This window comes from Salvia splendens, chromosome 13, assembly GCF_004379255.2.
Source record: "Salvia splendens isolate huo1 chromosome 13, SspV2, whole genome shotgun sequence".
Lineage (NCBI taxonomy): Eukaryota > Viridiplantae > Streptophyta > Magnoliopsida > Lamiales > Lamiaceae > Salvia > Salvia splendens.
The window spans coordinates 3,132,878-3,146,132 of NC_056044.1; the positions used below are offsets into that span (position 1 = coordinate 3,132,878).

The 13,255-nt window shown below is 33.3% G+C and overlaps 1 protein-coding gene across 1 annotated transcript; it reads left to right on the forward strand.

Moving 5' to 3' along the window:
• The first annotated feature begins 8,947 nt into the window (after nt 1-8,947).
• Nucleotides 8,948-13,070, forward strand: LOC121760261 (inositol-tetrakisphosphate 1-kinase 3-like). The gene is made up of 10 exons (XM_042155908.1): nt 8,948-9,555; nt 10,781-10,862; nt 10,981-11,013; nt 11,187-11,307; nt 11,464-11,556; nt 11,650-11,757; nt 11,859-12,035; nt 12,220-12,275; nt 12,363-12,447; nt 12,584-13,070. The coding sequence occupies exons 1-10, from the start codon at nt 9,323-9,325 to the stop codon at nt 12,652-12,654; spliced, it is 1,059 nt and encodes a 352-aa protein (XP_042011842.1). The 5' UTR covers nt 8,948-9,322; the 3' UTR covers nt 12,655-13,070.
• Nucleotides 13,071-13,255: the final 185 nt, after the last annotated feature.

Here is a 13,255-nt window from a genome sequence, read left to right on the forward strand (position 1 = left end):
CTTTTTTCTAAGACTTTTACCTATTTAGAAAAATAAGTCATGCATGTCTTGTTCTGAGTGGAGCACTATGACTATATATTTGCTTTATTAAAAAGCGACTCATATCTTATTTTATTACAAATATAACCACTCTGATTAGATTAGTATCACCAAGGACGAATATACAACATTTTCAATTTCATAATATGAGTGTAGGGACAAATTTATATGGATTAGGATGCATACATTTTCTTTATTTTTGTTTTAGATGGGAATAGAGGGGATTGGTTGGTGTTTACATACTTTTTTATATTTTAGTTGCCTCTCGTGAATTTGCTCTACACTTTCATCTAATATTCGCAATAAGTTTAATTGAGAAAATTAAATAGCCAAATACGTCATGATTACGAACTATCACCAATTTGCAAATTTCAACATCATTTTTTTTGCAATTGAAACGCAACCACAATTTGTGACTGGCCTTTGGGGTCATGGATTTTTTGCCATTTGAATTCTTATATTCGGCATTCTTACAACCTCACAAAGAGAATGGTATCAAATGTAGAAAACAACTAACGAAGCATTGAAAGATAGTAACTACTTGATGTTATTTTCAGCATATATGTTTGATTTCGATATATATTCATATTCTACGTAAATATCACTGACTTAGATTTTTCTGTGGATTTCAAAAGTAGTCAATTAAATGACGATCTTTTGGATTTTGAATAATTTTTTCATGGAAAAAATCAGAAAGTATCCTAAGTAGTGGTATAAGCGGCTATTACCCTTTATATTTTTTATTTTTTTCTTTTTTTGCAAAAATACAATGGGATTTATGCGATTGATATTTGGGTCGAATGTTTTTTAAAAGAAGGAAATGTTGATGTATGTACGTTTCATTCATTTTGGTTGAGTGACGATTGAGAATTTTGCCACAGATTGTGATTTCACTATAATCCAATATAATTAAGGCTCATCGAAGGTTCCAATGGCAAGAAATAAAAAAATATTGATATTTGATTACAATAATTACTTAAATTCCTTTTTGTTAGAAATTAACCAGAAAAGATTATCATGTGATATAATTAAAGTTTAAAACCATTATATTCCAAAATAAAAAGGAAAGTAATTAAAAATTGGTTTTAGCTCTTTACTCCTATTTAAAATTTAATTCTCACTTAATTACATCCTTATACAGTTATACTATTTTATCATGCCAGCGTATGATTAGTATTTCAAATAGGAGTATATAAACTATACAGTTCATGTGAAACATGCATATATATTAACAAGATTATTTAATTACTTCAATTTTTGATAGTATCGTGATTCGTGAGTTCCAAATCACTACCAATGTTAGTCCAATTAAAATATCATCCTCACATTTAAAGTGCGGAGAAATGCATTATTTAGAGCATCCGCATCGGCGTCTCGATGCGGGTGCTCCGCCGCGTCTCGCAGCCTGGGGGAGGGGTGGTTGGCGGGCTGTCTCGCCATGCGCGTCGGCTACGTGGCGAGCAGCGGTTGGGGCGTGACGCCCACTCGCCGGCTATGCGAGTAGGCGTCGATTTTAGACTATTTTAATTTTTTTTAATCTGAAAAAAAAATTGACTTTTTTTATAATTTAAGTGTGCGATTTTTAATTTCTAGTATTTTAAATTATGTTTTTTTTAATTTTTTTAAAGATTTTAATTATTTGTTTTTTTTTATTTTTTAGGATTTTAAATTGTAAATTTCTTATTTAATGAAGTGTGTGTTTGTTAATTGAATTTGTTGGAAATAAAAATAAAAAATGAAATTGAATGAATAGTTAATGGATGAGATGGTTAAGAGATGGAGAAATGCATGTGTTGTCTCTTAGTTAAGAGATGAGGTAAAAGGTGCAGTGGGGCCCATGAATAATGAAGGGATGAGACGGTTAAGAGACAGTATTGAGACAGGGATGCGGATGGCCTAAGCACGGGACATATCTACCAAACTATGTTGGGAAAAGTATGAGTATTTTTTTTAATTGTTTGGTAATATTTATTTTAAGAAGAATTAAATTCGATGGCGTTTGTTGTCAAGAAAAAGGTCACTGAATATCATTATTTTATTATATACTACTATCACATTGCTCGAGACAAATGAACATGCAATTAATTATATGCTAAATTCTCAGCCGTATGTGCTTTGTAGATAATTAGTGACATGTTTAGAAAAAAATTAGAGGAGAGGTGAACGAGATAAAGGAGAGGAATAAGTTTCTTTATGCAAATTAAAATCTGATTAGTTAGGTAGAATTCAAAATTTTATACTGAGAATTGAAATTTTGGTGAGCACTAAGGATGATGAGCAAACATATATAATCAATAAATAAGAGTTTAATGAATAAATATACTTTATGTGCATGATTTTCGATATTTCAACAGTTAAAAGTTTATAAAAGAACTGTTTGATACATTTATTCAGTATGACAAATTATTGGTTAACCAAATCGTATTGAGGCTTAAAGTGGCAAAGCAAAGAAGTTTGTGTTGTGGTATTATAAAATTTCATACTATAAATCAAGTGAAAATGTAAGGTGGCAATAATTGTGGAAGAATTAACTATAATGGATTCTTGTTCTGCTCTATTTGTAAAAACTAATTTCTACAAAAAGAAAAGAGAGAGAAAATTATAGGAACCATTCTTGCTGACATTAACATATGACATGTTGAGGTGATGAATGGGTATGAATCAAACATAAAAGCATAATAGATAATGACCCTTTAACACCTCCCTCGCCATTCGACTTGTCAAATATGATTAGTTTTTTTGAAATTATTTTCAAGAGAATATCATTGAGATATACTATTATTATTATGGCGGTCTCATTTATATTATGAAAACCTATATTTTATATTCCCTTCGTCCTAAGATAGTTAAGTCGTTTTTTTTAGGAGATTTTGTTTGGTTTTTGATGTTCTTGCTGTTTGGCCATCGATTGCAATAGTAGTGTGTTTCTTGATTGATCTTTTTTCTTTCTTTTGGTTTATTCTTGGTTTTTTAAGGATTGTGAGATGTTTGTGGCAGTCCTGACCTTTGCTTTTCTTTTTTTTTTTTTTTCTGTTTCTGTTTTTGTTGTGACTCTAATTCACTTGCACTTTTGAATTTTTAGTTCGCCATCAAATCATGACTTGAGCATGCTGCTTATAGTTATAAGAAGGAACATCTTTTTAGGTCCACGAACTTTGCCGTAGGTCCGTGAACTTTGAAAATATCATTTTAGGTCCGTCAACTATAAGTTAATATCATTTGAGGTATTTTGAACTTTTTTCAGACGAAAATGTCCTTAAGGCCTTCAAAGGGCAATTTGAACAATTCTTTCGTCACTCATCTTGCATCAAACACCTATAGTCCAATAATTTTTATATTTAAATTTAATTTGGATGGTAATTGATCTCATTCTGAAATTCATATAAATAATACTCCGAATGACAATCCAAATTAATAGCTATCCAATTTTAAAACAAATAAACTAAATATAATTCACAAATCACATATAGTAAGTTCTTAAAATTCAGTTAAGATTAAAAAAATAAAATAAAGTATCTAAGTCCCGATTCACTATCCCTATATAATTGGTCATCTAATAATTGAAAAATGTACTATTTTTTAGGGCAAATTTTAATTATATTTAAATCCAGTTTGGATGGTAATTGAATTAAACAATAGTAAAAAAAATTGTTGGACTCTAGGTGTTTGACGTAAGATGAGTGGCGAAAGAATTGTTCAAATTGCCTTTTGAAGACCTTAAGGGCATTTTCGTCCAAAAATTTTCAAAATACCTCAAATGATATTAAGTTATAGTTGACGGACCTAAGATGATATTTTCAAAGTTCACGGGCCTAAAATGATATTTCGGCAAAGTTCGTGAACCTAAAAAGATGTTCCCTCTGGTTATAAAAAACAGCGTAGACTTATAAGAAATAAGTCCACGTAGAAAATTGGAAATACGATCTCTTATAAAATTACCTAAGTTAATCCTTTTTAAAAAAAGACTTCCAGTAAATATGAAATGTACCATGGGGTCAACTGTACATGACAAAATCAGTGTTATTTGGTCAAGTTGGCAATTCTTTTATATACAGATACTAGTGCTACTAAATATATACGAACTAAAATAAATAAGTCTAGTATATATGGGAGTGGGGTGTAGGTCCAAAACTTTCACAAATAATTAATTAAGTTCCCTTAGATATGGACCAGCATTTTCCTAAGATATTATCATGCATCGTGCCCACTACAACGACATCAACTAATTATATTGTAGTACCATTCTTTTCTTACATAACGACAACTAATAAGATTAGTTGCAGATAGTCGTCGTATCGACAATTTTATATTCGATACCAAATGACCAATCTATGCATTTGGATATATCTATAAATTTCAGAATATTTGCTTGTTCATATTTTCTTTTTTTCCATACTATGAACTATTTTTAATAAGAAATTTGGACTCTTTTTGGCTTTTATCCAAAATTAATTTATCTCCAAATTGACGTATACATGTTTACGGAATCGCTAGTATGACTGATTCAAATGTCATTAAAACGGACGTTTTTAATAGACAAGGTAATTTGGATGTCGTAAATACACAAAATTTCGATATTTTATTGTTAAAACTCCTCCGGATATATTTGAATGAAAAATACATTATGTAAGCTTCTCACTGGAATTTAATTTTCTCTGAATTAAAGCTTACATATTCACCGAAAGGGTTACTTCGACACATCAATGAAAGGATGCCGTTTTTAAGGTCATTGAGATAAATATTAGGGATTATGATTTAGAGATTTATTGACAGGCTAGCAATATTTGGAATTAAAATATAACTATATAGGGTTGTGTTCAATTGAGATTTTTCAGTCTAATTGAGAATTGAGATGCATTATCACCCACTCATTTTTATTAAATGAGTGGTCCAGAATTTGCCCTGTGGAAAATATTTTTAGATTAATTAATTATGAGATGGCAGAATGATAATTTCATGGTACATTTTATTCAATAAATACTTTTTTTAATTTTAATTTTTTTAAATTTTTAAAAAAAATTTTTTTTTAAACTTTTTTATTTTTTTATTTTAAAATTTTTTTGTTTTAACTTTTTTTTGTCAACTACATATACAATTTATGTCAACTACACACCTATAATGTCAACTACATATATAATTAATGTCAACTATACACATATAATGTCAATCATAAGCTGTTGACATTTAATGTGCAAGCTATTGACATGTGATGTGCAGGCTATCGACGATAATACCCTGAGTTGACATAATCTACTTGCAGTTAACATTTTGAAAATGTTGTAAATGAGTGGCTGAAAATGCATCTTAATTAAGTTAAAAAATTTCAACCTAATAGGACCCTAACTATATACATAAAATTTAAATGGACTACGACGTAATTACGCTCACAAATGGTGAGCGACATATCAATTTTATTTATGAGAGTTTATATTATACATATATATATAGAAGTAGAAAATGTGAGAGTGTGTATATATATACATATAAGTAGAAATATTCCATGTCCATATACAAAGAAAGAAAAAGGAATACGATAGAAAGTTCCATAATGTGGGCGTAATAAACAAACACAACCATATCCCAAAAACAAAATTGGTAGCAGACGATTCGCTTAAAACGAATATAAATACATCTAAGGATGCTAAAAAGATAAGGTTCAACACACAGCCTTATTCATAATATCCACCAATTAGTACTACTTCTATTTCACTATATGTGTATATATTAAGTCATATTTGCATTGTAAGAGTGTCCACGGTGGGAGAGCAGTGGCTCGGGTGCGCGGCCCCCGCTACAGAGAGCCATGATCGGTGGCTGGGAGCCGAGAGCCGAGAGGGAGCCGCGGCCTTCACACGGCTCAACCGTGTGTTCCGCGCCCACCACTGCAGCGGGCCGCATTTCGTGGCCCAGCCACCGAAAATTATTTTTTTTGCTTCTTTTTTTTATAATCACACACCATTTTTCCTCCATTTTTCTACCCCAATTCAAACACCACTCTTCCCAATCTCTTTTAATTCAATCTATTTGGTTGAAGAGGTTTGGAACCGTAGAAGGAGCGCTGCAGAGTGATATGGGTTTTCGGGTTGTTGTTTTTAAACTAGAAAATTTTCGTTGTATAATTTTCTCATTTTAATATAATATAACGAAGTTCTTGTTAAACTTTTTTTTGTTAGGTTGTGAATTTTTTTTTATTTACAATCCAAATTATTTTATTTTAATTAAAACTATAAATATCATAAATTATAGTCTAATAAAATTTATTGTAGTTAAATTAAAAAATATTATTAAAAAAAGTAAACAAATTAATTTTTATTTGGAGCGGGCCACATTTCGTGGTCCTTGTTATTTACCATTGTGGAGAGCCTAAGAGAGCCACATTTGGTGGCCGGGCCAACTTTGGTGGCCCCATTGTGGACACTCTAAGACCCTCCCCTCACTTGGTCTCTCTGTTTCTCTCACACACACATATATACATATATAATTTGTATTTTTCTTTCATTACATGCCAATATACTATGCATCACCCAACCTAATCACGACTATTAAACTCCATTAAAAAATTAAAGAAATTTGTAGGATTGGATTAGGGGCGAGCTAGATAGGTTTTCAATTTGCTTTATTCATGTTTGATAAATTTTATCATCAATCTTTTCAAAATGGTGATGTGGCTACTAGCAATAGATAACTACAACTTGAATATTAAATTTGATGTATCATCACCCGTCCTATATAGGAAAATTGAATGTTTATTATTTTATAGTTTTAAATTGTATATTTGATAATGTAGGTTAGTTTTTTTCTAGGACGCGGACGCAAAAGTTATTCTTTCTTATAATTAGCTTTTAAGAAATTAGCTTCAAGAGTATAGTAACAATTAAAAAACAATAAATAGGAAAATATCCCTTTTTGGCACATCAAATACATTTCAGCTGAAAAAAGAACCTTCCAAAATGGGCGAACATAATAGTATATGGCAAATGTCAACGAAAATGTCCTATAAAAAGAAAATTAAGAATAAAAAAGATTTCATTCCTTGCACATAACAAATGCGTCGTTCTAAAGCAAATAATGATAATTGACGTATGCTCCCTCCATGTTTCTCATTTGGCACTTTGAACCTCAAATTTCCGTATATACGAAGGGAAGAAGCAAAAATGTTCGATATGAAATGCTTTCATAACGTTGGTCGTTTGCTTCTATTTTCTCGTTTCTATAATGTTTTTTAGATTCTATAACACTTGATATATTATTTTCTTCTAGTTGTTTTTACTATGAGTTGATTTTGTATGATAGCTCGTCATCTATCAATTTTATACCACATCCAAAAAATAAGACACTTTCATGATTAAGTTTGTCCCATTTTTGTTTACTATTATTGTAAGTGTGATATAAATCACTTTAGATTTTGAAACTATTGTATAAAAAGGATGTACACCAAAACTACTAAAACAATCAGAACTCACTCACACATAGTAATATGATAATTGGAATTCCCAACTTATTGATAGTAGATAAAACTTTACTGGGCTAAGAGCATCAGCAATGGCGCCCGTCCTGGCAGAATTCCGGCCGGCGTGTCGGAATTCCGCGGCGGACGTCCGCCATTGTGCATGGTATGCACGGATACGGAATTCCGCCGAGGACACCGCAGTTCCGCGGCGTTAAGCGGAATTCCGCCGCGACGGGCGTACGGACGTCCGCCATTGCGTTGACTCCCACGGACGTCCGCGCGGAATTCCCGTTTATTGCATTATTTTTTTTAAAATTGTGGGAAGTCCTTCGGGAAATCCTTGGGGATGTCCGTCACTATGCAGTGGGAAATCCTTATGACGTGGCAGTGCAGTGGGAAGTCCGTATAACGTAGCATGAGGTGTTTTTGAGAATTATGCGGGGAATTCCGCTGGGAATTCCGTGCTAGTGGTGATGCTCTAACACATCAGCGATAATGATTACGAATTCTTCAATGTAAAATTTAATACTAGTAGGTACTTACCGTTTTTATACGATTGCCTATATTATACTATCATGTCATACTAAATTTAAATAAAATTCCTTATTTCGGACATTAATTGCTTTATCATTAATCCGATACATAGTCATTCTACATTTTTGGTTGTGCAACGTTGAATAAAAATAAAATTGAAAGGGGCGACTATATAAAATTTTCCTTTGTTGACTTTTTGATTGACCCGTCAAGTTGAAATATGTCGGAGCCGAATTATAATGACTTTAATAATAATAATTGAATGATTGGTAACTATTTGAAAATAATTATTGATTTTTTGACCATTATACCCACATAAAAGTACCAAAACAACTCTAGGTCGGGATCGTGCAAACAATGGTTATAAAATTCCCAAAGAAAAAAGACCTTCGTTATTTATTACTCCTACGTCAAATTTACAAATAGTTTGATCAGTCAATTGCAATTTTTAGTTTTCACCACATTAATATTAGTAGGAGTACAATTCATTTGAATTACTAGAAAATTTTTTACATTGCGTAATTCATGTGAGCATTATTCATTAGCATTGATCTCATTTAATCTACGTTCAATGCTTTTGCATTATCTTATACATTAAGTTTAATTACAATATCCTAAAATTTGTTATTAATTTAATCATTAGTATAAATATAAAAATAAAAGTTCAATTAAAAGAAAAAAAAATTAAATAAAAACCAATATAGTATAAAAATTAAAATAAATAGTGCTAACATTAGTTACATTACCATAATTTGGAAAATGTGGGTAATTCGAATATACAAAACGCGTGTTTTCCACGAAAGCAGCCCAGCGCGTTCTACAGTTGCCTCTCTATCTCTCTCTCCACACAAACAATCCACACACATGTCAATAGATACTACATATATATAGATACATACAGATCCATGAAATCAGATTTTGTATGTATATATATACGTAGGTTTTCCTTCATCTTCATCGCTCCACGCGTTGCATTTCAGCTTCTACGCTTTCGCTCTACAGCTCATCTCTCTCTCTCTGCAAACACGCCGTCTCTCTCTCTCTACCCGTTTATTGTCTAAATCTCCGCTCTCTCGCTCCAATTCCAGCCTCGTATTTTCCAATCTACACACAATCTGACACTTGCTACATTTGTAGAGAAGCCTCATTGAGAAAATAAATCAACGCGAACGAGGCGAATTTGGCGAATCGAAATTAATTTTATTTGTATTGGCTTTGTTGGAGGAAGGGGATTGAATCTCGGTGTGTGCGTTTGAATACCTGTATTATATATCTATATTTAGGTAATCGGTGTTGGAGATGAGGATGGGTGGTGAATTGGCCTACTGCACAGAAGAAAAGGAGGAAGAGGTCATAAAAGACACGGAGCTGGAGGACGAGAAAATGGTGGCGAAGATGAGATATTCGGCGGCTGCGATCGGTGGAGGCTTTTCTCCGCCGCCGTCGACGATGAAGGCTGTCGTCGTCGGCTACGCCCTTACCACGAAGAAGATTAAGAGCTTTCTGCAGCCCAAGCTTGAAGGATTAGCTAGGTAACTCATAATCTCATTCATTTTGTATTTATCTCTGCGTTCCGATGTATTTCTATCTATCTAATTGTATGTATGTATGATTTGCACCTTGGAATTCTTTGTGAAAATATGGAAACGAGGATATTTGTTTGTGATTTGTTTGCAGATAAAACAAAAACATGTGTAATTACTGTTCAGGGGATTGATTGGTATCGACTCTGCTATTTGATTAATGCTGAAACTGTTTGTGTTAAATTCTATCGAATTGAAACGTGATCAATTTGATTCGTTTTTCAAATTTTAGATTTTATTATGGAGAAATTTGGGATTGTTTCTGTTCATAAGGTTCTGTTTGATTTTCTACTTATGTAATGTTCTTATATCGTCTATGGAGTCTATTTTGGAGGAAAATTATGTTAATGTGATATTTATGGAGGAATTGAACCTGGTTATGGTTTTACAGGGATGTTACTTTTGAAGAAATATTCTCAATGAAGTCAAATCCTCATTTGTGGTGTATGTTCTATTGGTGTTTACATATAGGATATTATTGAGGAAATTATATGGTCCTTGTCCCTTTCACTGATTTTTGTACTCTTCCAATTTCTAGTACTCTATTCGTGAGCTGTCCTTTTTTCCTGTCTTGAAGGGAATGGACACTTGATTTGACATGAATGAATGAATTTATTTAGCTTTCAGTGACAGATATTATAAGTTTCTCATGAATTATATTCACTTTCTTTACCCCTCCATGTCTTACAATGTGTTAATTTTGTCCTTCTGTGCGTAGTAACTTAAGTGGATGTTCATATTGTTATTACAATATGATTACTCAAGCTTTTACTATCAGCCGTCATGATCTATTTCCTCTTGACATTTAAACTATTCTTGGTCTATGATAGATCCAAAGCTTTCTTTGGAATTGATGAGTATCTTTTTCCTCCTAACTCATTCCTTTCTTGCATAAGAAAATTGCAAGTATTTAGCAATTGTTGCTCTCCAAACCCCAACATCCTTGATGATTTGAGATTCAACGTAGAGTGCATGTTCTCTATTATCCTAGCTAGGTGAATGAGAAGGAAACAACAATAACGCTTTTATGCTTTTATATGGAAATTATCAATAATTTCAATGATAACGAATCCCCTTATGGAATGTGCATGTGCTTCTGTTTTTGCTCTATAATTGCGTAGCGTAGTACTTGAACCACTATTAGCTAATTGAATACAGTTACAAAAAAGTGCAGGAATAAAGGAATTCTATTTGTGGCTATTGACATTAGTAAACCACTTTCGGATCAAGGTCCCTTTGACATTGTGTTACATAAGGTGAGTTTTCTGTGCCTTGTCGACCCTATTCAATGTCTTGATTGATACTCTTTTATTCTTTTATATTTAAAAGTGAGATAGTTAATCTATACATTGAACTTCCATTCTTGTCATGCAGTTATCTGGAAAAGAATGGCGATCCATACTTGAGGTTGGTCTCATCATTCAGTGTGTCAATCATGTTAAGAAAATGTGTTTTCCCAAATCCCAAGTAGCCTAATGGGTCATTCAGTGTATATTTAAATGAGGGACTCATACCTGTGGATTTGAAGACAAAATATCCTAGGGCCAATTCTCATCCTTACCTTTTACTCTTTTTTGAAGGATTATCGGATAACACATCCCAACGTCACAGTTCTTGATCCTCCTGATGCCATACAGCATGTGTACAGCCGCCAGTCTATGCTCCAGGTTGTTGCTGACCTGAATCTGTCAGACCACTATGGTAATCTTTTATGGGCATGCAATTTTTACATAAGGCTTTTCTTTAATTTTAAGCTCGTTCTTTCCTCGGTATAAGAATTATTGTGGATACCACAAACAGATAGATTGTCCAGCTTTTGCAAAAATCACCTCTCTCTCATTCCCTTTTGTCTTGCAGGTAAAGTAGGTGTACCTGAACAGTTGGTTATCAAAAAAGATTCATCATCAATTCCTGATTCTGTGAACATGGCTGGGTTGAGGCTGCCACTGGGTATGTCTCCTTGATATGGAAATATATTTGTGCTTTGGCTGTTACATGGATGTTTAATGTTTAAATATAGTAATCAATCTGTGTATGTTTTAGTGGCAAAGCCGTTATTTGCAAAGTCACATGAACTATCTCTGGCGTATGACGAGTTGTCCCTCCAAAAGCTTGAACCCCCACTTGTCCTGCAGGAATTTATTAATCACGGTATGAAATCACAGCTCCCCTGGTTTCCCTTACCTGTTCAGTGGCTAGCATGGAGAAATGTGTTAACTGTCTCTTGAATATTTTCCTTTCTTGTGATTTAGGAGGCGTCCTCTTCAAAGTTTATATTGTTGGTGAAGCAATAAAGGTGCTCAGACGTTTCTCGTTGCCAGATGTCAGTAAGCGTGAGCTGAAAGCGAGTGCAGGTGTTTATCGTTTCCCTAGAGTATCTTGTGCTGCTGCATCTGCTGATGAAGCAGACTTGGATCCTCATGTTGCCGGTAGGTAGACTTGCAATTCATGCATGAGCTTAGCATTTGATTGTATAATGTGATCTGTGAAAAAATCCATTTATCTCCCCTTTTCCACCTTCGAATATTTGGTGGTTCTTGTTAACATCTTCTGCCTGGGTTGAATTTATGAAAATTTATGCCAAGGGGTTAAAAAGTACTTTTATCTCTGCAGAGCTCCCTCCAAAACCGTTACTTGAGAGACTGGCTAAAGAACTACGACACCGGCTGGTATTCTTCTTGCCCATTTTGTAATTGAGTCTGTTATGCGAGTTACTGCTACTTACTTGAGCTCTAATCCTTGTGCCTCTGAAATAGGGTCTCCGGTTGTTCAACTTGGATATGATTCGTGAGCATGGAACTCGAGACCGTTACTACGTGATAGACATTAACTATTTTCCAGGTATATAACACACCCAAGTCAATTCATCTTGCTAATAGTTTTTCTTTCCCTTGGATGGATTAAGGAGTCTTCTTGTTTTCAGAAATGCAAAAGAAACACACTAATCGGGGATCTAAATGTCTGTTGCGACATGCAGGATATGGGAAGATGCCCGAATATGAGCATATATTTACAGATTTCCTTTTGAGCATTGTTCAAAGCAAATAAAAAGTCGGAAAACCTGGCAAGAGATTTCCGAATGATGTATAAACAAAGCTCGTTCGTGCTGCCCAAGATCCAAAACAAGCAGTTGAAAAAAGCGAAGCTGCCTGCATAGGTGGTAAGCAATGGTGTCATTTGAAGTGCAAAGAATATGGATAATCTGTTCCCTTCTTGCTCTGATCCTCGACATCGCTTCAAGGGCGATAATCTCGTTGGCGACTCCGTGTCCATGTCTAATAATGTTCGAGTTTTTGTTTATTCATGTGTTTTTTCTAATTTATAGTTTAGCATTTCTTCTGTAAATCCTTCTCTTAGAGAAGCACCGTGTAAATAAAGTCTCTTCATAGTTTAGCATTTCATCGTCTCATTTTTTGCTACTTCTGTTACTATTTTTTCCATGGATATACTTTTGTTTTTACTTATTCTAACTCTTAACTTTAAAACTTCATATTTTATATGATAGTATAAATCAATTTTTTTTCGCACGAGTATATGCTAACAAGACCCATCTATAATCATCATTACCCTCAACAAAACAATACTATATGCTAGGAAATGGATTCAAGATTTGGTAACATGTGCTACATAGTATTATTTGTCATTGTGT